Source organism: Nerophis lumbriciformis, linkage group LG10, assembly GCF_033978685.3.
Source record: "Nerophis lumbriciformis linkage group LG10, RoL_Nlum_v2.1, whole genome shotgun sequence".
In the NCBI taxonomy this organism is placed as follows: domain Eukaryota; kingdom Metazoa; phylum Chordata; class Actinopteri; order Syngnathiformes; family Syngnathidae; genus Nerophis; species Nerophis lumbriciformis.
The window spans coordinates 45,970,816-45,997,585 of record NC_084557.2 but is presented as its reverse complement, the minus strand read 5'-3'; the positions used below and the strand labels follow the sequence as shown (position 1 = coordinate 45,997,585).

Below are 26,770 nucleotides of genomic sequence, written 5' to 3'. Positions count from 1 at the left end.
CAGAACTAGCTATTTATTGATTAGCAATTGCCGAGTCATGTAACATTAGCTTAATGCTAAAAAGCCAGGTTACTATCACATTCTGTAACAGACAAATAATTTCATGTAGGCTAACGTTACCTACCCGCTACCTCTGTCTTTTCTCGTTTCTCCTCCTCTTCTTTTCTCTTTTTTCTTCCCTGGGCACCTGACAGTTTTGGCCGTTTTGACATCTTGTGTTGATTTTTTGATGTGGTGACGTCCAAAAAGAGTCATGATACGGGAAGGGAGGGGGCGCACCGTGCGGGGGGAGGAGGGGGGCGTAATGTTGTAACAAATAATATTTCTATTAAATAGGCTTTACTTTGCATTTTAATTAACGTGAGATTATTTTTTGTATTTAGAAATAATAGTAACAACTTTTTTTTTTCTCCAACATTTGTGGCACTGGCATGGCGCCCCCTGATGGACGGCGCCCTTAGCATTTGCCTATACGGCCTATGCCACGGGCCGGCCCTGCCTGATATAGTGTCAAACCAAATATCACATCTTTAAAACATCGCACAAATTGGTCAAGAATATTGTCCAGGATGAAGCGACAAGATGATGGAGTGCTTTCACAAGTTGCATTTTGTATGTCAGAGCCACTGATGCACCAGGATGACGTAATGCCATTTGTTGTGTGATACGTTTGGAAGCCTGTTTTGCGCGTCAAAAATCTGGCGAGTCCCACTTGTATCGGATATGTAACATGGTTTCACTCATACTTGCAGTTGACTTCTACAGTCAGTTATTCATCGTAGTCAAAAAACAAAAACAAAAAACAAGTAATTGCTTTGGGGTTGTTGGTTTTTTTGTTTGCATTTAGGAATTTCCGAGTGACAGTGAACTACCGTTTATCTCGAAGCCGCCGTACTTTACTGTTCAGTTCCAGCATCTGTCCACCAGGGGGCGAAGCCCGGGAGAGTTTCCACAAATCCAGTCCGCCGTCCACTCTCTTCTCCCGCACCATGAGCTGAATCTGTCCGGGACAGACCTGGGAAGATGGCGGCCACTGACCAGTCCCGGTCCGAAGCTGCCAAACAGCGACGGCAGGATCAGCTCCAACGATGGCTGGGCTCGGAGACCGACCAGACGGACTCGGAAGCCCGGCACACGGCGGACGGCTCGGGGACTCGTCGGGCGAGGGTCCGCTTCGCTCAGGGCGCCGTGTTTATGGCCGCCTGCTCCGCCGGGGACCGGGAAGAGGTGGCGGCTCTGCTCCGGCAGGGAGCTGACATCAACCACGCCAACATTGACGGCCTGACAGCGCTCCACCAGGTCGGAAGTCACTCTCCAAAACTTTTGACTCAACTTTTAACCACATTTGTACGGTTTTTGCAGCTCAAACGAGTTAATCGAAACGTGTCCGTTAGCCGCGAGTGGCGCTTAAAGTTGGGGTGCAACACATTGTTCTCTTTGTGGTGATTTTCTTCAACAAGCGTCGTCATCGGCACTATCATACGTGGCTTGTTTAGACACATTGTTACACACGGATACTTTTTGTGTCACGTTGGTTGCAAACACGACACGACAATCTCGATATTTGTTACCACAACTGTATCACACTAATAATGAACACAACTCGCTCTTTTATCTACACAACAACATGACAATTCACGTGCTTAAGCAACACATGCTTCTTTGTTGTTCTGTCTGGACGTCTCCACTTCAGTGATGCACCATTTCCCCTTCTACTAACCCCGTTTCCATATGAGTTGGGAAATTGTGTTAGATGTAAATATAAACGGAATACAATGATTTGCAAATCATTTTCAACTCATATTCAATTGAATGCACTACAAAGACAACATATTTGATGTTCAAACTCATAAACTTTTTTTTTTTTTTTGAAAATAATAATTAATTTAGAATCCCAAAGTAGTTGGGAAAGGGCATGTTCACCACTGTGTTACATCACCTTTTCTTTTAACAACACTCAATAAACGATTGGGAACTGAGGAAACTAAATGTTGAAGCTTTGAAAATGGAATTCTTTCCCATACTTGTTTTATGTAGAGCTTCAGTCCGGGGTCTCCGCTGTCGTATTTTACGCTTCATAATGCGCATGTGGCGCATTATGAAGCGTAAAACATGCCAGGTGCATGTCCAAAGACATGCACCTGGGGATAGGTTGATTGGCAACACTAAATTGGCCCTAGTGTGTGGATGTGAGTGTGAATGTTGTCTGTCTATCTGTGTTGGCCCTGCGATGAGGTGGCGACTTGTCCAGGGTGTACCCCGCCTTCCGCCCGATTGTAGCTGACATAGGCTCCAGCGCCCCCCGCGACCTCAAAAGGGAATAAGTGGTAGAAAATGGATGGATGGATGGAATAATGCGCCACACATTTTCGATGGGAGACAGGTCTGGACTGCAGGCGGGCCAGGAAAGTACTCGCACTCTTTTTTTTTTTACGAAGCCACGCTGTTGTAACACGTGCTGAATGTGGCTTGGCATTGTCTTGCTGAAATAAGCACGACACTTAGATGGCAGCCAAAACCTGTATGTACCTTTCAGCATTAATGGTGCCTTCACAGATGTGTAAGTTACCCATGCCTTGGGCACTAATGCACCAACCATACCATCACAGATGCTGGCTTTTCAACTTTGCGCCTAAAACAATCCGGATGGTTCTTTTCCTCTTTGGTCCGGAGGACACGACGTCCAGTTTCCAAAAACAATTTGAAATGTGGACTCGTCAGACCACAGAACACTTTTCAACACCCAGAGAAGCCGGCGGCGTTTCTGGATGTTGTTGATAAATGGCTTTCGCTTTGCATAGTAGAGCTTTAACTTGCACTTACAGATGTAGCGACCAACTGTATTTAGTGACAGTGGTTTTCTGAAGTGTTCCTGAGCCCATGTGGTGATATCCTTTAGAGATTGATGTCGGTTTTTGATACAGTGCCGTCTGAGGGATCGAAGGTCACGGTCATTCAATGTTGGTTTCCGGCCATGCCGCTTACGTGGAGTGATTTCTCCAGATTCTCTGAACCTTTTGATGATATTATGGACCGTAGATGTTGAAATCCCTCAATTTCTTGCCATTGCACTTTGAGAAACGTTGTTCTTAAACTGTTTGACTTTTTGCTCACGCAGTTGTGGACAAAGGGGTGTACCTCGCCCCATCCTTTCTTGTGAAAGACTGAGCATTTTTTGGGAAGCTGTTTTTATACCCAATCATGGCACCCACCTGTTCCCAATTAGCCTGTTCACCTGTGTAATGGTCCAAATAAGTGTTTGATGAGCATTCCTCAACTTTATCAGTATTTATTGCCACCTTTCCCAACTTCTTTGTCACGTGTTGCTGGCATCAAATTCTAAAGTTAATGATTAGTTGCAACAAAAAAAATGTTTATCAGTTTGAACATCAAATATGTTGTCTTTGTAGCATATTCAACTGAATATGGGTTGAAAATGATTTGCAAATAATTGCATTCCGTTTATATTTACATCTAACACAATTTCCCAACTCATATGGAAACGGGGTTTGTACAAAGCCTTCAGTGATGCACCATTTCCCCTTCTACTATCATGCATCACGTCGTAAACACACCATATGGCTCATAAAGTTCACACACAAGTTTGAATGTCGCCTTTAAATTGATATTAAACTGTCTAGTGCGGTGTTCTCCAACCTTTTTTCAGCCGAGGCACATTTTATTTTCGTTTTGGGGCGTTATTGCTCAGCCGTGCCAGCAACTTGAGGGTTCCAGGCTCGATCCCCGCTTCTGCCATCCTAGTCACTACTGTTGTGTCCTTGGGCAAGACACTTTACCCACCTGCTCCCAGTGCCACCCACACTGGTTTAAATGTAACTTAGATATTGGGTTTCACTATGTAAAGCGCTTTGAGTCACTAGAGAAAAGCGCTATATAAATATAATTTAGAGATGTCCGATAATGGCTTTTTTGCCGATATTCCGAAATTGTCCAACTCTTACCGTATTTTCTGCACTATAAGGCGCACCTAAAAACCTCTAATTTCCTCAAAAGCTGACAGTGTGCCTTATAATCCGGTGCGCCTTATATATGGACCAATATTGAGCCACAACAGGTCTCGCAACTACGGTAACTACGCCGACTTCATTTTCCCCCTTCAAACTGGAACAGTGGCTTGTTGAACAGAGAGCAGCAAGTAGAAGTGTCAGTACAATCACTATTTGTTTTGTCGACATTCCCTTTAGCGCAGCTCCATCTAATGGATGCATAACGTAACCCCAGCCTCTACTGTAGCGTCTATTCTATGCGCCTTATAATCTGGTGCGCCTTATATATGAACAAAGTTTTAAAATAGGCCATTCATTGAAGGTGCGCCTTATAATCCGGTGCGCCTTATACATGAACAAAGTTTTAAAATTGGCCATTCTTTGATGGTGCGCCTTATAATCCGGTGCGCCTTATATATGAACAAAGTTTTAAAATAGGCCATTCGTTGAAGGTGCGCCTTATAATCCGGTGCGCCTTATATATGAACAAAGTTTTAAAATAGGCCATTCTTTAATGGTGCGCCTTATAATGCGGTGCGCCTTATATATGAACAAAGTTTTAAAATAGGCCATTCATTGAAGGTGCACCTTATAATCCGGTGCGCCTTATATATATGAACAAAGTTTTAAAATAGGCCATTCATTGAAGGTGCGCCTTATAATCCGGTGCACCTTATATATGAACAAAGTTTTAAAATAGGCCATTCATTGAAGGTGCGCCTTATAATCCGGTGCGCCTTATACATGAACAAAGTTTTAAAATTGGCCATTCTTTGATGGTGCGCCTTATAATCCGGTGCGCCTTATATATGAACAAAGTTTTAAAATAGGCCATTCGTTGAAGGTGCGCCTTATAACCCGGTGCGCCTTATATATGAACAAAGTTTTAAAATAGGCCATTCTTTAATGGTGCGCCTTATAATGCGGTGCGCCTTATATATGAACAAAGTTTTAAAATAGGCCATTCATTGAAGGTGCGCCTTAAAATCCGGTGCTCCTTATATATGAACAATGTTTTAAAATAGGCCATTCATTGAAGGTGCGCCTTAAAATCCGGTGCTCCTTATATATGAACAATGTTTTAAAATAGGCCATTCATTGAAGGTGCGCCTTATAATCCGGTGCGCCTTATAGTGCGGAAAATACGGTAATTATCGATTCCGATATCAACCGATACCGATATATACAGTCGTGGAATTAACACATTATTATGCTTAATTTGTGATGCCCCGCTGGATGCATTAAACAATGTAACAAGGTTTTCCAAAATAAGAGAAAAACTTCAACTCAAGTTATGGAAAAAAGTGCCAACATGAAACTACCATATTCATTATTGAAGTCACAAAGTGTATTATTTTTTTAACATGCCTCAAAACAGCAGCTTGGAATTTGGGACATGCTCTCCCTGAGATAATCCTGATACCCACTACAACAGGGGTGCTCACACTTTTTCTGCAGGCGAGCTACTTTTCAATTGATCAAGTCGTGGGGATCTACCTCATTCATATATATCATTTATATTTACTTATTTATGAAACATATGTTTTTGTTAACAAGTTAAAGGTGTTTAATGATAATGCAAGCATGTTTAACACATATAGTTAATATTGTTAATACATTAAAGGTGTTTAATGATAATACAAGTATGTTTAACAAATATAGTTAATATTGTTAACAAGTTAAAGGTGGTTAAAAATAATACAAGCATGTTTAACACAAATAGTTAATATTGTTAACAACTTAAAGGTGGTTAAAGATAAAACAAGCATGTTTAACACATATAGTTAATATTGTTAACAACTTAAAGGTGGTTAAAGATAATACAAGCATGTTTATCACATATAGTTAATATTGTTAATAAGTTAAAGGTGTTTAAAGATAATACAAGCATGTTTAACACATATAGTTAATATTGTTAACAAGTTAAAGGTGGTGAAAGATAATACAAGCATGTTTAACACATATAGTTAATATTGTTAATAATTTAAAGGTGTTTAAAGATAATACAAGCATGTTTAACACATATAGTTAATATTGTTAACAAGTTAAAGGTGGTTAAAGATAATACAAGCATGTTTAACACATATATATAGATTCCTTTCTTTCATGAAGACAAGAATATAAGTTAGTGTATTACCTGATTCTGATGACTTGCATTGATTGGACAGTGGTGATGATAAAGTCCGCATTTTCGAATGGAGGAGAAAAAAAGTCCTCCTTTCTGTCCAATACCACATGAAAGTGGTTGGTTTTTGGCATCTTATTTGTCCAGCTTCCGTACTCCTTTGTATACACTTTACAAGAAATACATTGTCGGCAAACTCCGTAGCTTGCTAGCTTGTGCACGCCAGCTTTCTGAGACTCTTATTTTGGTAGCGCAGGCAGGATGAAGCAGAGCTTTTATTGTGCAACTGTGCAGTCGGTCTTTGGAGTTTTGACGACAGGTACGGCGCCAGAGTCAGTTGAAATAAAGTGTTTCTCGCCTTCCAGTCGGTAATTTTAATGAGCTGGCAGCAGCCAGCGTCATCTCAGAAGACCCTCGGGAACCGTGAATGTCAATCAAGTGACGAAAGTGACGTCATAGTGAAGATTTATGATCGCTCATTTTTAGGAATATTTTTTTAATGCCTGGCTGGTGATGGACTGACACACCCTCCGAGATCGACCGGTAGATCGCGATCGACGTAATGAGCACCCCTGCACTACAACTACAACTTTGACTTTCACAAAGTGCTTTTTTTTTTTTTTTTTTTTTAAATGCCTCAAAACAGCAGCTACAAAAACAATGAAGGCACACCACTTCAGTCCAGAGCATACTAGAGTAATAAAGTACACAATAACATAGTCCTCCTTTACTGCAAGAATGCCTGGCATACTGTATAACAGGGAATTATAAACTGGGCTCAATCTGCCCTGCTCTAACGTATTTGTATGAGTAACACAAATGTTCTGCAAGCTAGTGGTGAGTGCTTGAAGTGGCCTAGCAGTCAGTCAGAGCTTCTGAAATGCTGCGTTGAGACAGGGCACCTTCGTTCACTGCAAGCTGCAAAGTGTGCACCATGCAGGGCAGACTAGCCACACCAAACTCCACCGTAGCTTTTGCCATACTGCGTGCGTTGTCCCTGACCACAACGTGGCTTTTCGTCCTGGGGTGGGTTTTGTTATATTTTTGTTTTTTCTCGGCGGAGTCTTTAAGCGACAACTGTGTGGTCCTACTTTTTTTCGGTGTTTGCTTTTCATCCATCTTCCGCTTGTATTCAACGCGTATCTCCTTATGATTCTTGAAGAGGTGGGAGATCAAATTGCTCGTATTAAAGGAAAACGTCTTGGTTCCTCCTCGCATAACCAACTTGTTGCAGTCATTGCAAATTGCCAGTTTTTTTATCCGTCAGACACTAGGGATGTCCCGATCCAGGTTTTTGCACTTCCGATCCGATACCGATATTGTTTTTGCACTTCCGATCCGATACCGATACTGACCGATACTGGCCTATCCGAGCATGTATTAAAGTTTAAAGTTATTTAGCCTACTTAGTTGTCAGAATCATGTTGAAAAGGGTTTTAGTACTCTTGATAACAACTAGCCAGCTGAATTAGGGGAGTTTGAATAATACACAATGGTTGGTAACAAGAAACTGACCTGTTTATTCAAGGATAAACACAAAATAGACCAAATTATACATGACAAACAGAAATGGCATCATTGAACTAGGGCTAGGCGATATGGCCTTTTTTTAATATTGCGATATTTTAAGGCCATATTGCGATATTTTAAGGCCATATTGCGATACCCGATATATATCTCGATATTTTGCCTTAGCCTTGAATGAACACTTGATGCATATAATCACAGCAGTATGATGATTCTATGTGTTTTCATTGATTGATTGAGACTTTTATTAGTAGGTTGCACAGTGAAGTACATATTCCGTACAATTGACCACTAAATGGTAACACCCCAATAAGTTTTTCAAGTTGTTTAAGTCGGGGTCCACTTGATACAGATATATACTATCAGATATATACTATCATCATAATACAGTCATCACACAAGATAATCACATTGAATTATTTACATTATTTATAATCCAGGGTGTGGAGGGGGGCGCCTGATGTAAGTGTCAAAAAGACAGCCAAAAGAGTTTGATATGAGAATAAATCTAAAATTAAAATATAGGGTAGAAATGCACCCAATTGGAGGAAATGTAGTCTTGATTTTCAAAATTTTCTTTCAAGGCTTGCATGTCTACATTAAAACATTCTTCTTCATACTGCATTAATATATGCTACTTTTAAACTTTCATGCAGAGAAGGAAATCACAACTAAAAAAAATCACTAATTTTTTCAGACGGAGTTGATGTGGAAATTTTTGCCTCGGCATTTTGATGGTGTGGACGCGTGGCACCGAATGAAGATAAGCGTCTCGACAGACGTTACAATATTTGAACAATGATGACGAAAACTGTTTTCTCTGTCGTGTCCGTGTGTCGAAAATTGTTATGCGCTTATTTTTTTATTTGATTTTGTGCGTGGCATAGATTTGCCGTGCGCAGAGGACGTTTGAGCAGGCGCGTACCTTAACGGCTGCGCTAGCATCACAGCTAACGTTAGCCATGCTGCTACCTCTCTGCTGGTAGAGGACGTATACGTATGTGACGTATGACGTGACAGTATGTGACGTGTGTAAGAAGTTGCGCTTGCTGTCTGTGAGAAGGAGACAGAAGAAGGAGTGAGAAGAGCCTGTCGTGTAATGTCAGCAGCTAAAAGCAACTGCATGAGAATCCAGACTTGTGAATGTGTTGAAGGTGTGCTGGAAAATGCGGAACGAAAATAGGGAGCAGCAGAAAAGTGGAATGTATTATTTGAATCTGTGCGTTGGAAAACACGGACCAGAGTTTTTTTTTTAAACTGGATCTGGATCAGCATTTTCTCATGCCTTGCCGATACGCATTTTTTTGGCAAATATCGGCGGCCGATCCGATATTTGGATCGGATCGGGACATCCCTATCAGACACACTTTAAAATAATCCCAAACCATGTCGTTAATCAGTCACCGAGCAAGCTCGCTTGTTAGCCAAGGCTACAGCACCTGCAACAACACACTCTTGTTGTTGTTGTTATGCTCCGCTCGCGGCAGTTTGATGAGGTCATCAAGCGTCGCCAGTAAACCTCTCATGCTGCAGTCGTCAACTCCTGTGTTGTGTGTGGGAGACGTTAGAGGGGAGAGGGGAGCCGCTGCTGACTGGGAGACGCAACTGCTCTGTACTTACCGCTCCGGACAGCGGCGTTTTAAAAAAGTCATTAATTTTACTTTTTGAAACCGATACCGATAATTTCCGATATTACATTTTAAAGCATTTATTGGCATCTCTTAATTGAAAAAAATCCAGAGGCACACAAGCGGCAGAAATCATTAAAAAAATGAAACTCAGCAGCCGATATTGACAGTAAAAAGTCGTCGTTCTCGATTAGATGTGACTTTAAATCATAACCAACCATGCATCACTATAGCTCTTGTCTCAAAGTAGGTGTACTGTCACCACCTGTCACATCACGCCGTTATTTATTTGGAGTTTTTTGGTGTTTTTCCCGTGCGTAGTGTTTTAGTTCTTGTCTTGCGCTCCTATTTTGGTGGCTTTTACCTGTTTTGTTGGTATTTTCCTGTAGCAGTTTCATGTCTTCCTTGAACATTCCCCGCACCTGCTTTGTTTTTGCAATCAAGACGACTTAAGTTGTGCGGACGCTATCCTTCTTTGTGTGAACATTGTTCATTGTCATGTACGTGTGTACTTTGTGGACGCCGTCTGCTCCACACGCTGTTTGATTGATTGATTGATTGATTAAAACTTTTATTAGTAGATTGCACAGTACAGTACATATTCCATACAATTGACCACTATATGGTAACACCCCAATAAGTTTTTCAACACGTTTGTCAATTCATGGTACAAATATATACTATCATCATAATACAGTCATCACACAAGTTAATCATCAGAGTATATACATTGAATTATTTACATTATTTACAATCCGGGGTGTGGGATGAGGAGGGTTTGGTTGATATCAACACTTCAATCATCAACAATTGATTGCATCATTAGAGAAATGGACATTGAAACAGTGTAGGTCTGACTTGGTAGGATATGTACAGCAAGTAGTGGACATAGTATGTCTACATTTGATTATTTACAATCCGGGGAGGTGGGATGTGGAGGGGGGAGGGTGTTAGTTAAGGGTTAAAGTTGCCTGGAGGTGTTCTTTTAGTGCGGTTTTGAAGGAGGATAGAGATGCACTTACTTTTACACCTGTTGGGAGTGCATTCCATATTGATGTGGCATAGAAAGAGAATGAGTTAAGACCTTTGTTTGATCGGAATCTGGGTTTAACCTGGTTTGTGGAACTCCCCCCGGTGTTGTGGTTATGGCGGTCATTTACGGTCAGGAAGTAGTTTGACATGTACTTCGGTATCAGGGAGGTGTAGCGGATTTTATAGACCAGGCTCAGTGCAAGTTGTTTTACTCTGTCCTCCACCCTGAGCCAGCCCACTTTGGAGAAGTGGGTAGGAGTGAGGTGTGATCTGGGGTGGAGGTCTAGAAGTAATCCGACTAGCTTGTTCTGGGATGTTTGGAGTCTATATTTGAGGGTTTTGGAGGTGCCAGGGCACCAGGAGGTGCATGCGTAATCGAAAAAGGGTTGAACGAGAGTTCCCCGCTAGAATCTTCAAGGTGCTTTTGTTGACCAGAGAAGAGATTCTGTAGAGAAATCTCGTTCGTTGGTTGACCTTTCTGATTACCTTGGTTGCCATTTTATCACAGGTAAGGTTAGCCTCTAGAATGGAACCTAGGTAAGTGACCTCTGTAAGTCTTTGCTGTCGTCCAGCATTCTGTTTTTCTTTACTTTGTAGCCAGTTCAGTTCTGCATAGCCATCCCTAAGCTTCAATGCCTTTTCTCACTAGCCTTTTCTTTATTTTTGGTTTAAGCGTTAGATACCTTTTTACCTGCACACTGCCTCCCGCTGACGCCTGCATATTGTGAGCACGTCAAGCCATCGTCGTCTCACACGACGTATTCCCGACATCTACAAAGCCTCCACCTACTGATATGGTATGGTATAACGTGGTTACTCTGCCGAGCTCTAGACAGCACCGACACTCAACAACGGCACGCTATTTGCAGATTATAGTTACTGGTTTGCAAAAAAATGTTTTAACCCAAATAGGTGAAACTGCATAATCTCCCACGGCACACCAGACTGTATCTCACGGCACACTAGTGTGCCGCGGCACAGTGGTTGAAAAACACTGCAGTAGACACACCAATAAGATTGTTTATAGATGTACAATAAAACTCCTCATAGAATGTTGCCGTTTGTTATATTCGTTATAACTTCGTGACATGATACAATGCAAATTAATGAACAAATAAAATAATGTGACAGATTGTAGCCAATGGCTGATTTCCATCTGCAGCTCATTGCAAAGAAACAAGTCCAGGGCTCCCACTCATTCCGCGTTATAGTGAGTTGTGTTTTTCGTGGACTTATTTTTGCTGTGTTTATCTGGCACAAGTGGAAAGCCGGCCCCTGAAAATAATGCCTAAATTAAACCGGTCCGTGGTGCAAAAAAGGTTGGGGACCCCTGGTCTAGTGCAGAGGTGTCAAAGTAGTTTTCACTAAGGGCCACATCGCAGTTATGTTTGGCCCCAGAGGGCCGCTTCTAACAGTGAATACTATTATTACACCATTTTTTCATGCATTTTATTAGTAGATTTTTTGAAAACTAAAATGTAAAAAAAATATGGTAAGTTGCAATAATTTCACCTCAAAATGTAGTGTATATTACTGTAAATGGAAAAACAGTACTGCTGTTTTTATGGTAAAAAAAAAAAAAAAAAGGCAGCTCAGTTGCCAGAATTTTACTGTTAAAAAAAAAAAAAAAAAAAAAAAAAAAAATTGGGCACCTGAGCTGCCATTTTTATTTTTTTATTTTTTACCGCAAATCAACTGTAGATTTTTGCGTGCATTACTGTAAATGCCAAAACAGCACCACAGTTTATTACAGTAAAAAAAGTACTGTTTTTTTAATTTAGAGAAAAATGCTGTAAAAACCACAGTACATTTCACAATTTTACCATGAAATCTATTGCTACTTTTACATTGCACAATGTGATGGATAACTTGCTTTGAAATCATTATTATTAGTATTTATTTCTGTTAAAGAAAATGGTTTGAATGTTTGATGATATATTTTTGCATAATTAGACAATATTTAAGTTAACATAATTTGCGATTACATGGAGTACCGGTACATTTTTTTTTTTTCTCCCAAAATTGAAAGAAAGAATACATTTAGTAAGAAAAGTTACAGTACTTTATTGATACATATTATTTCTAGGCTTTCGGGGGCCAGTGGTCTAGTGTCTACACATTCTAATGCAGGGATATTCAACAGGTGACCTGTGGACAAAAACTGGCCTGTGAATTATGAGATCAGTCCAAGATTTGGGAGCCACCAACATTTTTCAGGCAGATTCCTAAAAACATGAGCACTTTTGTCATATTCAGAGGTGAGTAGAGTAGCCAGAAATTGTACTCAAGTAAGAGTACTGTTACTTTAGAGATTTATTATTCAAGTAAAAGTAAGGAGTAGTCACCCAAATATTTACTTGAGTAAAAGTATGTTGTGAAAAAACTACTCAAGTACTGAGTAACTAAATGAGTAACCTGTTCATTTAATGATGACGGCAACAAATAATGCACAAAAACATAAAAATAGCAATGAGCAAATTCAGAGCCAGGAATATCTCTTAAGCAACTAAAACAATAATATATATTAAATAATAATACATCAACATAAAAAAAATAAGGCAAATTGAGCCACAATAACTTAACAGCACCATAGGCTCAGTAGGCAGAGATTACAAAGGAAAATAACAAGTTAGCCTTTACGCAAACCATAAACTGTGTGGTGTGGGCTGCACCTTGGAACACACTGTGCACTTCTGATTGGTGTTTCTATGCATGCGTGTGCGACTGTGTGTGTGTGCGACTGTGTGTGTGTGCGACGGTGTGTTTGTGTGTGTGTGTCTCTGTCTGTCTATGAGGCTGCAGTGCGTTAATAAATGTCCCCACACGATGTACATTTGACAGTGATTCATAGCAGGGAAGCTAACATCAGCCTACGGTGACAGCCAAAATATCTACTAACGTTACTTACCGCTTTTTGTGTTTCCTCAAATTTGACGTTGAGTTCATGTAAGCTTAAGCTTGTTGTTTGCCGCTGAAACTTTACGTGTAGTTAATCATGTGACCGCCTGGCTCTGTTTGATTGGTGAAACGGAGTCAAACGTCACCAGTGACTGTATTTGATGCGATAGATCCTACTTTGAAGGTCTGTCTGACAAACCAAAACAAACAAAGCGTGCATTAACAGATGGATAAAAATCAGTAGCGAGCTAAATGTAGATAAATGGAGCGGAGTAAAAGTAGCGTTTCTTCTCTATAAATATACTCAAGTAAAAGTATGTTGCGTTAAAACTACTCTTAGAAGTACAATTTTTCCCAAAAGTTACTCAAGTAGATGTAACGGAGTAAATGTAGTGCGTTACTACCCACCTCTGGTCATATTGAGCATCTTTGACTAGGGCTTTTTTTATTACATCCTTAAACACTGCGAATGTGTCTTGTTGTATGTATAGAGGAGCTTTGACTGTTTATTTTTTTCATTAAATCCTAGAAACAGTGGGATAGTTTAGTCATACTCTATATCAGAATCAGAATCAGAATCAGCTTTATTGTCATTACGCAAGGTAACGAGATTGAGGCCATTCCATACAGTGCGATGTGTGCATGCTAGAAAAACAATGTGCAAATATATAGAAATATAAAAAATGTAGAAGTGCAATGAATATGGTGTGAAATGAATATATACATGAAAAAACAAAACAAAAACAGGGTGGTTGGTGGAATGGGTTATTGCACCGAAGAGAAGGCAGTTATGAGGGACATATAAGGGGTGCTTGAATTTTTTTCCTCCAAGGGCCAAAGTGAAAATGTAGCAATGGTTCACAGGCCAAACATTGATTTTTACCATGCAACAACACCACCCCGTTTCCATATGAGTTGGGAAATTGTGTTAGATGTAAATATAAACGGAATACAATGATTTGCAAATCCTTTTCAACCCATATTCAGTTGAATATGCTACAAAGACAACATATTTGATGTTCAAACTCATAAACATTTTTTTTTGCAAATAATCATTAACTTTAGAATTTGATGCCAGCAACACGTGACAAAGAAGTTGGGAAAGGTGGCAATAAATACTGATAAAGTTGAGGAATGCTCATCAAACACTTATTTGGGACATCCCACAGGTGTGCAGGCCAATTGGGAACAGGTGGGTGCCATGATTGGGTATAAAAGTAGATTCCATGAAATTCTCAGTCATTCACAAACAAGGATAGGGCGAGGGTCACCACTTTGTCAACAAATGCGTGAGCAAATTGTTGAACAGTTTAAGAAAAACCTTTCTCAACCAGCTATTGCAAGGAATTTAGGGATTTCACCATCTACGGCCCGTAATATCATCAAAGGGTTCAGAGAATCTGGAGAAATCACTACACGTAAGCAGCTAAGCCTGTGACCTTCGATCCCTCAGGCTGTACTGCATCAACAAGCGACATCAGTGTGTAAAGGATATCACCACATGGGCTCAGGAACACTTCAGAAACCCACTGTCAGTAACTACAGTTGGTCGCTACATCTGTAAGTGCAAGTTAAAACTCTCCTATGCAAGGCGAAAACCGTTTATCAACAACACCCAGAAACGCCGTCGGCTTCGCTGGGCCTGAGCTCATCTAATACTGATACAAAGTGGAAAAGTGTTCTGTGGTCTGACGAGTCCACATTTCAAATTGTTTTTGGAAACTGTGGACGTCGTGTCCTCCGGACCAAAGAGGAAAAGAACCATCCGGATTGTTATAGGCGCAAAGTTGAAAAGCCAACATGTGTGATGGTATGGGGGTGTATTAGTGCCCAAGACATGGGTAACTTACACATCTGGGAATGCGCCATTAATGCTGAAAGGTACATACAGGTTTTGGATGCCATCCAAGCAACGTTACCATGGACGCCCCTGCTTATTTCAGCAAGACAATGTCAAGCCACGTGTTACATCAACGTCGCTTCATAGTAAAAGAGTGCGGGTACTAGACTGGCCTGCCTGTAGTCCAGACCTGTCTCCCATTGGAAAATGTGTGGCGCATTATGAAGCCTAAAATAGCACAACGGAGACCCCCGGACTGTTGAACAACTTAAGCTGTACATCAAGCAAGAATGGGAAAGAATTCCACCTGAGAAGCTTCAAAAATGTGTCTCCTCAGTTCCCAAACGTTTACTGAGTGTTGTTAAAAGGAAAGGCCATGTAACACAGTGGTGAACATGCCCTTTCCCAACTACTTTGGCACGTGTTGCAGCCATGAAATTCTAAGTTAATTATTATTTGCAAAAAAAAATAAAGTTTATCAGTTTGAACATCAAATATGTTGTCTTTGTAGTGCATTCAATTGAATATGGGTTGAAAAAGGATTTGCAAATCATTGTATTCCGTTTATATTTACATCTAACACAATTTCCCAACTCATATGGAAACGGGGTTTGTACTTTTTTACTATAAAATCCGTGTTCTCTGTTTTTACAGTGCATTACTGTAAATGGAAAATTTAGATCTCCCTGCAAAAAGCAGATACGAGCAAAAAAATCTAATCATGCAGTGGAATAGAACCAGATTTGTCGAGTGATATCTAAGATTAGTTCCCAGACATATCGAACTATCTTGTGCTCCAGATGTCATTCTACACGACAAAACCCATTAAATCTTGGGAAAGCAGAGAGGCCTACAACTTCTTTGTGTGTGGCTGGGTCAAAGACATTGGCATCAAGACTCTCCCAGATAAATATGCATCATTTTTGCTCGGGTGAGGTTGCTTTTCAACATTAAACGTTGCGTCGACAGCCATGGTTGTTGCAATAGCCTTGTTGATGTTGCATGTGCCGTTTACAAGTTTGCGTGTTTTTCCCCGTCTTTATCAAAATTAGATGTCAACAGTGTGTACGTGCTGAAAGCCTCATTTATAATTGCAGCCTTTGGTAAAAGCTTAACTCTTTTAGGTTTTGCTCACATTTGCTTTCTTTAATTTAGACTCAATCAATCAATGTTTATTTATATAGCCCTAAATCACAAGTGTCTCAAAGGGCTGCACAAGCCACAACGACATCCGCACATAAGGGCAAGGAAAAACTCACAACCCAGTGGGACGTCGATGTGAATGACTATGACAAACCTTGGAGAGGACCGCATATGTGGGTGACCCCCCACCTCTAGGGTGAGACCGGATGCAATGGATGTCGAGTGGGTCTGACATAATATTGTGAAAGTCCAGTCCATAGTGGATCTAACATAATAGTGAGAGTCCAGTCCATAGTGGATCTAACATAATATTGTGAAAGTCCAGTCCATAGTGGATCTAACTTAATAGTGAGAGTCCAGTCCATAGTGGATCCAACATAATAGTGAGAGTCCAGTCCATAGTGGATCTAACATAATAGTGAGAGTCCAGGCCATAGTGGATCCAACATAATAATGAGAGTCCAGTCCATAGTGGATCTAACATAATAGTGAGAGTCCAGTCCATAGTAGATCTAACATAATAGTGAGAGTGCAGTCCATAGTGGATCTAACATAATAGTGAGAGTCCAGTCCATAGTGGATCTAACATAATAATGAAAGTCCAGTCCATAGTAGATCTAACATAATAGTGAGAGTGCAGTCCATAGTGGATCTAACATAATAGTGAGAGTCCAGTCCATAGTAGATCTAACATAATAGTGGGAGTCCAGTCCACAGTGGATCTAACATAATAGTGAGAGTCCAGTCCATAGTGGATCTAACATAATAGTGAGAGTCCAGTCCATAGTGGATCCAACATAATAATGAGAGTCCAGTCCATAGTGGATCTAACATAATAGTGAGAGTCCAGTCCATAGTGGATCTAACATAATAGTGAGAGTCCAGTCCATAGTGGATCTAACATAATATTTTGAAAGTCCAGTCCATAGTGGATCTAACATAATAGTGAGAGTCCAGTCCATAGTAGATCTAACATAATAGTGAGAGTGCAGTCCATAGTGGATCTAACATAATAGTGAGAGTCCAGTCCATAGTGGATCCAACATAATAATGAGAGTCCAGTCCATAGTGGATCTAACATAATAGTGAGAGTCCAGTCCATAGTAGATCTAACATAATAGTGAGTGTGCAGTCCATAGTGGATCTAACATAATAGTGAGAGTCCAGTCCATTGTGGATCTAACATAATAATGAGAGTCCTGTCCATAGTGGATCTAACATAATAGTGAGAGTCCAGTCCATAGTAGATCTAACATAATAGTGAGAGTGCAGTCCATAGTGAATCTAACATAATAGTGAGAGTCCAGTCCATAGTGGATCCAACATAATAATGAGGGTCCAGTCCATAGTGGATCTAACATAATAGTGAGAGTCCAGTCCATAGTAGATCTAACATAATAGTGAGAGTGCAGTCCATAGTGGATCTAACATAATAGTGAGAGTCCAGTCCATAGTGGATCTAACATAATAGTGAGAGTCCAGTCCATAGTGGATCTAACATAATAGTGAGTGTCCTGTCCATAGTAGATCTAACATAATAGTGAGAGTCCAGTCCATAGTGGATCTAACATAATAGTGAGAGTCCAGTCCATAGTAGATCTAACATAATAGTGAGAGTCCAGTCCATAGTGGATCTAACATAATAGTGAAAGTCCAGTCCATAGTGGATCTAACATAATAGTGAAAGTCCAGTCCATAGTGGATCTAACATAATAGTGAGAGTCCAGTCCATAGTGGGGCAAGCAGGAGATCATCTCGAGCGGAGACGGGTCAGCAGCGCAGCGATGTCCCTAACCGGTGCACAGGCGAGCGGTCCACCCCGGGTCCCGACTTTGGACAGCCAGCACTTCATCCATGGCCACCGGACATGTGTCCCCCCCCTCCACAAGGGAGAGGGGGGCATAGGAGAAAAGAAAAGAAACGGCAGATCAACTGGTCTGGAAGTTGCCGGCCGAGTAGAGTTCACAAAAGCTACCAGTGATGAACGCCACCTATGGACGTGAACCCTCAGCCCAATGTCTGAAGTCAAGGAGAAGCTTCCTCAGCAATGTCCAGCCCCTAACAACATCTTGGGAAGAAACCAAACTCCAGCTATGGACACAAAGACTAGAGAAAGACCCCCCTCCTATTGACATGGAAATCCCCCCTTCAGAAGTTTTGCCCCCCCGGGTCAGAAACACCATGGGTCCAGTGGAAGACACTAAACCGCCTGAGAACAGGAACAGGGCAATCAAAAGCTGCAATGGCCAGATGGGGCTACAAAACCGGCCCAACCACCTGCGAATGCGGAGAAGAGGACCACACCATGCAGCACTGCCTTGTCTGTCCTCTGCTACCCAACCAGTGCAGCTTAAACATCTCGCAGAGTTCAACGACAATGCAAAAGACTGTGTAAAGAAATGGGAAACTGTCATATAACCACATGCTTCAAAGACACGAAAAGAAGAAGAACTGGTCTAAAAAGGGGGTCTATTTAAAGGCTAGAGTATACAAATGAGTTTTAAGATGGGACTTAAATTCTTCTACCAAGGTAGCATCTCTAACTGTTACCGGGAGGGCATTCCATAGTACTGGAGCCAGAATAGAAAACGCTCTATAGCCCGCAGACTTTTTTTGGGCTCTGGGAGTTCTTTGAACGCAGATTTCTTGCCGGGACATATGGTACAATACAATCAGCAAGATTGTATAGTAGATTCGCTGAGTTGGTGCTTTAGGAAACACTGTGTTTTAAGAAATACAATTAAAAACAAGATAAATGCTTAAATGGGAAATACTTAAGTTAAAAATATATCCAACAAACCTTTTACTTGAACCCCTCTCAGCTTCAGGACCCCCAAGATTAAATCAGGCTTTGTCCTTTTGAAAACAAGACATTTGGTCACCCTAGTATAGAGGATCCTTGACTAACATTTTTGCTGTAGGTTTTTAAAAACATCATGGGACACATGTCATACATCTTGGACAAGTGTTTTTGCAGTTGGGTTTTAGAAAAAGTACAAGAGTCTTGATATACAGTCGTGGTCAAAAGTTTACATACACTTGTAAAAGGACATCATGCCATGGCTGTCTTGAGTTTCCAATAGTTTCTACAACTCTTATTTGTTTGTGATAGTGATTTGAGCACATACTTGTTGGTTACAAAAAACATTCATGAAATTTGCTTCTTTTATGAATTTATTATGGGTCTACTGAAAATGTGCTGGGTCAAAAGTATACATACAGCAATGTTAATATTTGCTTACATGGCCCTTGGCAAGTTTCACTGCAATAAGGCGCTTTTGGTAGCCATCCACAAGCTTCTGCATGAATTTTTGACCACTCCTCTTGACAGAATTGGTGCAGTTCAGTTAAAAATGTTGGTTTTCTGACATGGACTTGTTTCTTCAGCATTGTCCACACGTTTAAGTCAGGACTTTGGGAAGGCCATTCTAAAACTTTAATTCTAGCCTGATTTAGCCATTCCTTTACTACTTTTGACGTGTGTTTGGGGTCATTGTCCTGTTGGAACACCCAACTGCGCCCAAGACCCAACCTCGGGGCTGATGATTTTAGGTTGTCCTGAAGAATTCGGAGGTAATCCTCCTTTTTCATTGTCCCATTTACTCTCTGTAAAGCAGCAGTTCCATTGGCAGCAAAACAGGCCCAGAGCATAATACTACCACCACCATGCTTGACGGTTCCTGGGATTAAAGGCCTCACCTTTTCTCCTCCAAACATATTGCTGGGTATTGTGGCCAAACAGCTCAATTTTTGTTTCATCTAACATTACATGGACAAAGATAAGACCTTCTGGAGGAAAGTTCTGTTGTCAGATTCTTTTATGAATTCATAAAAGAACCAAACTTCTTCAGTGTTTTTTGTGACCAACAAGTATGTGCTCCAATCACTCTATCACAAAAAAATAAGAGTTGTAGAAATGATTGGAAACTCAAGACAGCCATGACATTATGTTCTTTACAAGTGTATGTAAACTTTTGACCACGACTGTATAAAGGATCTTTTACAGTATCTCCAGAGCAATCATGTAGAGTGGTCCTTGTCCTTGACTAATTTTTTTGCATAGGTCCTTAAAAACATCAGTGCACTCTTGTCACATAGTAGATCTTGAACTAATATTTTTGCAGTAAATCCGCACCTGTCATATAGAGAATCTTTGACTAGCTTTTTTGCAGCACATCCTTAAAAAATATATTTTGAGTGCTGAATCACACACAGACATCGCCGCCATTATGAATGTGGCAAGAGCGAACAGAGAATATGTGTTAATAAAAGGCATGGACTTAAAGCGTTCGGTCCATTTCCTTGCATTAGTCGACGTGGCAAATCTGCCACACATCCAATATGGTGGACACGTTGGTATAATGGGCCAACGCGTTCAATGAGTCAATATGTCGATGTCTAAAAACAGCAGAGTGCTCCAGTCACATAGAATATATTGGGATAGTGTTTTGTAGTAGGTCTTTGAAAAAGTAGCACTCCTGTCACGTAGAATATTTGTAGGGTTTTTTCATGGTGCATTCTAGAAAACAGCAAAGCTAGCCTGTCACCAGAGGTGGGTAGAATAGTCAGAAATTGTACTCAAGTAAGATTACTGTTACTTTAGAGATGTATTACTCAAGTAAAAGTAAGGAGTAGTCACCCAAATATTTACTTGAGTAAAAATAAAAAGTATGTTGTGAAAAAACTACTCAAGTACTGAGTAATTGATGAGTAACCTGTTCGTTTAATGACGGCAACAAATAATGCACAAAAACATAAAAATAGCAATGAGCAAATTCAGAGCCAGGGATATCTCTTAAGCAACTAGAACAATAATTTATATTAAATAATAAGACATTAACATTAAAAAAAAAATTAAGGCAAATTGAGCCACAATAACTTAACAGCACCATAGGCTCAGGAGGCAGAGATTACAAAGGAAAATAACAAGTTAGCCTTTACGCAAACCATAAACTGATAGGTGTGGGCTGCACCTGGGAACACACTGTGCACTTCTGATTGGTGTGTGTGTGTGTGTGTGTGTGTGTGTGTGTGTGTGTGTGTGTGTGTGTGTGTGTGTGTGTGTGTGTGTGTGTGTGTGTGTGTGTGTGTGTGTGTGTGTGTGTGTGTGTGTGTGTGTGTGTGTGTGTGTGTGTGTGAGAGGATGCAGTGCGTTAATAAATGTCCCCACACGATGTACATTTGACAGTGATTCATAGCAGGGAAGCTAACATCAGCCTACGGTGACAGCCAAAATATCTACTAACATTACTTACCACCAGTGTTGGGTTAGTTACTGAAAACCAGTAACTAGTTACAGTTACTAGCCCCTTTTTCAAAATAAACTCAGTTACTAACTCAGTTATTTACACCAAAAAGTAATGCTTTACTGTGAAAAGTAACTATTTAGTTACTTCTTTTTTCCCCCCTTTTTTTTTTTAAGGCTCCCATTAATGCCCTTTTAGCCTTCATTTCAGTACTGTTATTGCACTGGAGAATAATACAATCTGTTGATCAACTTGACATGCATTTGCATCACTGAACTCAGAAAGCAATGTGGTCTGCATACAACACACAAAGACAAAGATATGTTTCAAGGGCCAATTTATTTCAGGCCAGAACAAATTGACAAAACTATTTTAAATAGCTGCAACATAATGGCACTTTAACTTTAACTTTAAGTAGATAGGATCTTTGATCCAAGACACAACTTACATTTAACTAAAATGTTATTTTCTTTGTGCTCGACAAAAGAAAAGTATTGAAAATGTCTCCATGTTAAGAAACTCGACTTCTGGCTTCACCATGATGTCTTGTTAGTTGTTATGAGAGTAGCGTATGTGTGTGTGTGTGTGTGTGTGTGTGTGTGTGTGTGGCCCTTTAAGATATGACAGCATGTGAGGTGAGTGACGTCAGTGAGTGAGTGGGCGAGAGAGGTGAGGGACCGGCGACAGTGAGTGCGTGCAGGTGCTCTAGCTTGGTGGATGGCTGCGTCCAATAAAGTCACAAAGTTGCAACAAACCGCCGGCCTCGTCATTCACCCTCAGCTGTAAAGACCCAAGTGAAGGTTGTTAGCCCCGAAGTACATAGGCCCTGGAGGAACGTCTCCCCTGCGCCCCTCAACTACGGTCTGGGAGCCCCCACCCACACAAAGCACGCCTCTTCTCTGCACGCCTCTTCTTTTCCTTGTGACACACAAGGAAGACACTGCAGCGCTCCAATAAACACACTCAGATCTTCTTTTTCTAGCCGATACTACATAAAAAATAACGTAGTAATGCATCATGTAGTAACGGTAACTGAGTTACTGAATATAAAAAATAACGCGTTAGATTACTAGCGGCGTTACAGTTAGTCCTAACACTGCTTACCGCGATGTGCTTCCTCAAATTTGACGTTGAGTTCATGTAAGCTTAAGCTTGTTCCTCCTGAAACTTTATGTGCAGTTAATCACGTGACCGCCTTTGATTGGTGAATCGCAGTGAAACGTCACCAGTGACTGCATTTGATTGGTGAAACGCAGGTAGGGATGTCCCGATCCGATATTTGGATCGGATCGGCTGACGATATTTGTCAAAAATTGCGTATCGGCAAGGCATGGGAAAATGCCGATCCAGATCCAGTTTTAAAAAAAACTCCGGTCCGTGTTTTCCAACGCACCGATTTAAATAATACATTCCACTTTTCTGCTGCTCCGTAATTTCCGTTCCGCATTTTCCAGCACACCTTCAACACATCCACAATTCTCACGCAGTTGCTTTTAGCTGCTGGCATTACACGACAGGCTCTTCTCACTCTTTCCTGTGTCTCCCTCTCACAGACAGCAAGTGCACCTTCTACACACGTCACATACTGTCACGACATACGTCACATACTGTCACGTCATACGTCACATACGTATATGTCCTCTCTCAGCAGAGAGCGAGGTAGCGGCATGGCTAACGTTAGCTGTGATGCTAGCGCAGCCGCTAAGGTGCGCGCCTGCTCAAGCGTCCTCTGCGCACGGCAAATCTATGCCACGCACAAAATCAAATAAAAAAATAAGTGCATAACAATTTTCGACACACGGACACGACAGAGAAAACAGTTTTCGTCATCATTGTTCAAATATTGTGACGTCTGTCGAGACGCTTATCTCCATTCGGTGCCACACGTCCACACCATCAAAATGCTGAGGCAAAAATTTCCACATCAACACCGTATGAAAAAATTAGTTCTTTTTTTAGTTGTGATTTCCTTCTCTGCATGAAAGTTTAAAAGTAGCATATATTAATGCAGTATGAAGAAGAATGTTTGAATGTAGACATGCAAGCCTTGAAAGAACATTTTGAAAATCAAGACTACATTTCCTGCAAATGGGTGCATTTCTACCCTATATTTTAACTTTAGATTTATTCTCATATCAAACTCTTTTGGCTGTCTTTTTGACACTTACATCCGGCGCCCCCCTCCACACCCTGGATTATAAATAATGTAAATAATTCAATGTGATTATCTTGTGTGATGACTGTATTATGATGATAGTATATATCTGATAGTATATATCTGTATCATGAATCAATTTAAGTGGACCGCGACTTAAACAAGTTGAAAAACTTATTGGGGTGTTACCATTTAGTGGTCAATTGTACGGAATATGTACTTCACTGTGCAACCTACCGTATTTTCCGCACCATAAGGCGCCCTGGGTTATAAGCCGCGCCTTCAATGAACGGCATATTTCAAAACTTTGTCCACCTATAAGCCGCCCCGTGTTGTAAGCCGCATCTAACTGCGCTAAAGGAATGTCAAAAAAACAGTCAAATAGGTCAGTCAAACTGTAATAATATATTAAAACCAGCGTGATGTGGGCGCGCATGGAATCGTATATCAACATGGACGGACGCTGCGTGAAAAAAGCCACCCGGCCTCTTCGCGTAAACTTAAACTTACCTTAACCACTCGCTCATCTTTTCTTCATCCATCCCTTCGAGTTAGCTTTTATGATGACGCCGGCTGGAAAGGTCTCTTTTGGCAAGGTCTTCCTTTTGAATATCACCATGGGTGGAAGTTTCTGGCCATTAGCATGGCAAGCTAGAACCACAGTGAAGGATGACTTCTCATTCCCTGTGGTGCGAATATTCACCGTACATGCTCCCGTTGTATCCACAGTGCGGTTCACAGGAATATCAGTTGCTGTGAAATAGTAATCCGTGTGCGGATGGAGAGATTGCGTCTTTTCATGAACCGGATCCCTGTCGCTTAGTAGGAGCCATTTTGTGGTCTTTACAGATGTAAACACACAAAGGAAATGAAACGTACGGTAATATCCGCGCCCTTTTTCTTCTTCTACGCGGGCGGGTGGTTGCTTACAGTAGAAGATGAAGCGCTTCCTGTTCTATGGGGGCGGGTGCTTACCTTGGCGGTTGCTTGCGTAGAAGAAGAAGCACTTCCTGTTCTACCGGGAAAAAAGATGGCGGCTGTTTACCGTAGTTGCGAGATCGAAACTTTATGAAAATGAATGGTAATATTAATCCATATATAAAGCGCACCGGGTTATAAGGCGCACTGTCAGCTTTTGAGAAAATTTGTGGTTTTTAGGTGCGCCTTATAGTGCGGAAAATACGGTACTAATAAAAGTCTCAATCAATCAATCAAAACACATAGAATCATCATACTGCTGTGATTATATGCATCAAGTGTTCATTCAAGGCTGAGGCAAAATATCGAGATATATATTGTGTATCGCAATATGGCCTTAAAATATCGCAATATTAAAAAAAGGCCATATCGCCCAGCCCTAGTTTCAATGATGCCATTTCTGTTTGTCATGTATAATTTTGTCTATTTTGTGTTTATCCTTGAATAAACAGGTCCGTTTCTTGTTACCAACCATTGTGTATTATTCAAACTCCCCTAATTCAGCTGGCTAGTTGTTATCAAGAGTACTAAAACCCTTTTCAACATGATTCTGACAACTAAGTAGGCTAAATAACTTTAAACTTTAATACATGCTCGGATAGGCCAGTATCGGTCAGTATCGGTATCGGATCGGAAATGCAAAAACAATATCGGTATCGGATCGGAAGTGCAAAACCCTGGATCGGGACATCCCTAAACGCAGGCATGCAATAGATCCTACTTTGAAGGTCTGTCTGACAAACCAAAACAAACAAAGCGTGCATTAACAGATCGATAAAAATCAGTAGCGAGCTGAATGTAGATAAATGGAGCGGAGTAAAAGTAGCGTTTCTTCTCTATAAATATACTCAAGTAAAAGTAAAAGTGTGTTGCATTAAAACTACTCTTAGAAGTACAATTTATCCCAAAAGTTACTCAAGTAGATGTAACGGAGTAAATGTAGCGCGTTACTACCCACCTCTGCCTGTCACATAGAAGATCTTGGATCAACATTTTGACCGGACTGCTCTGGTAAAACGGAGGTCCTTTAACGAGCATAAAGATATTGCTCGTTTTAATTAATGACTTTGGCCTGGAGAACACCTAAGCCGAAAATGTGCTGGCCTGCTCGCACTCGGTGATGTCATGTTCAGAGTTAGTGGTGTGCCTGCCCCCCAATAGACTTGTATGGTGCAGCTGCTGCATCCACTTTGTGTGCCAACAATATTCTGCAAACGTGCCCTCTTTTGGTTGAGTCACATGCATCACCCAGTGTGGTCCCTCCTTCCGCCATCCCTTCTCTTCCAGTGTTGCTCATCAGTTGCCGGGCGACCGGAATTAAATATAGACGCACACACTCCAGACTTTCCATCCTCTCCATCCAAAAGCCTTTACGTCTTCTCCCACCAGCACTCGCATCCACCATTTCTCTCTCCTTTGCCACCCCTCCTCCGTCTTCTCCCCCCTCTTTCAAAATCCCCACAGAGGGGACTTTTGGGAGTTCAAGATGAGGAAATGGAAAAAGTTTCTTCAAGCAGCAGGAGCTGCTGTTGTCAAAGGCACGTTCCACAATGAGTCACTTGATGAGCGAGGGAAGGAGTCTGCTGGGAGTCTGTGTTGCCCCCCTTGTAGCATACAGGGTGCCACAAGTACCCTCTTGTTCATTCATCCACTCACTCGGCTGCCTTTTTGAGATACCCCTTTTCTGTTGTATACCAAGCTTGATTGGAAATATACATAAGGGAGAAGGCCTTGTAGCAGCTTTGTGATTAGTCGAGTTAAACAAGAAGCAAAGCTTCTTAGGTGGCTTAAGACAGCTTGATGGACTTGATTGAGCGTGACTGCAGACGAGCTGCTAAACGCAACAGTAATGGCGGTTGTTTTTTTTAAACTTAAGACACATGTTGGAGCGTCGCCTCATTGCTCCGAGTGCTGACGCAACACATGGAATCAACTAAAGTGAGCTTAGTTGAGGCTGCAGGCAGTGTCGTCACAGTTACAGCACACGTAAGTGTTGACATTGAAATGTTATGAAATGAACAATGAGCAATTTTTAGCCCAATCTACCGTATTTCCTTGAATTAGCGGTAATTAATTTAAAACCTCTTCTCACTCCGGCGCTTACCAAAGGCATGCAGTAAATTTAGGCCTGCGCTTATAAATTTGAGTGTGATGTAAGGATACCATCATAAAAAGCACATTTAATAAAAAA

General features: G+C 41.0%; 1 protein-coding gene across 3 annotated transcripts in view; it reads left to right on the top strand.

Annotated features, from left to right (window-relative positions):
• The first annotated feature begins 810 nt into the window (after positions 1-810).
• The window catches only part of LOC133612269 (protein phosphatase 1 regulatory subunit 12A), a 104,694-nt gene continuing 78,734 nt past the window's right edge, over positions 811-26,770 (top strand). Inside the window, exon 1 of one of the 3 annotated variants that reach the window (XM_061969512.2) lies at positions 811-1,299. In XM_061969512.2, coding sequence (XP_061825496.1) covers positions 1,024-1,299 — 276 coding nt within the window. In that variant the 5' untranslated portion in view covers positions 811-1,023. The remainder of the gene's footprint in view (positions 1,300-26,770) is intronic. The other 2 variants (XM_061969513.1, XM_061969511.2) reach the window with 2 other exon arrangements.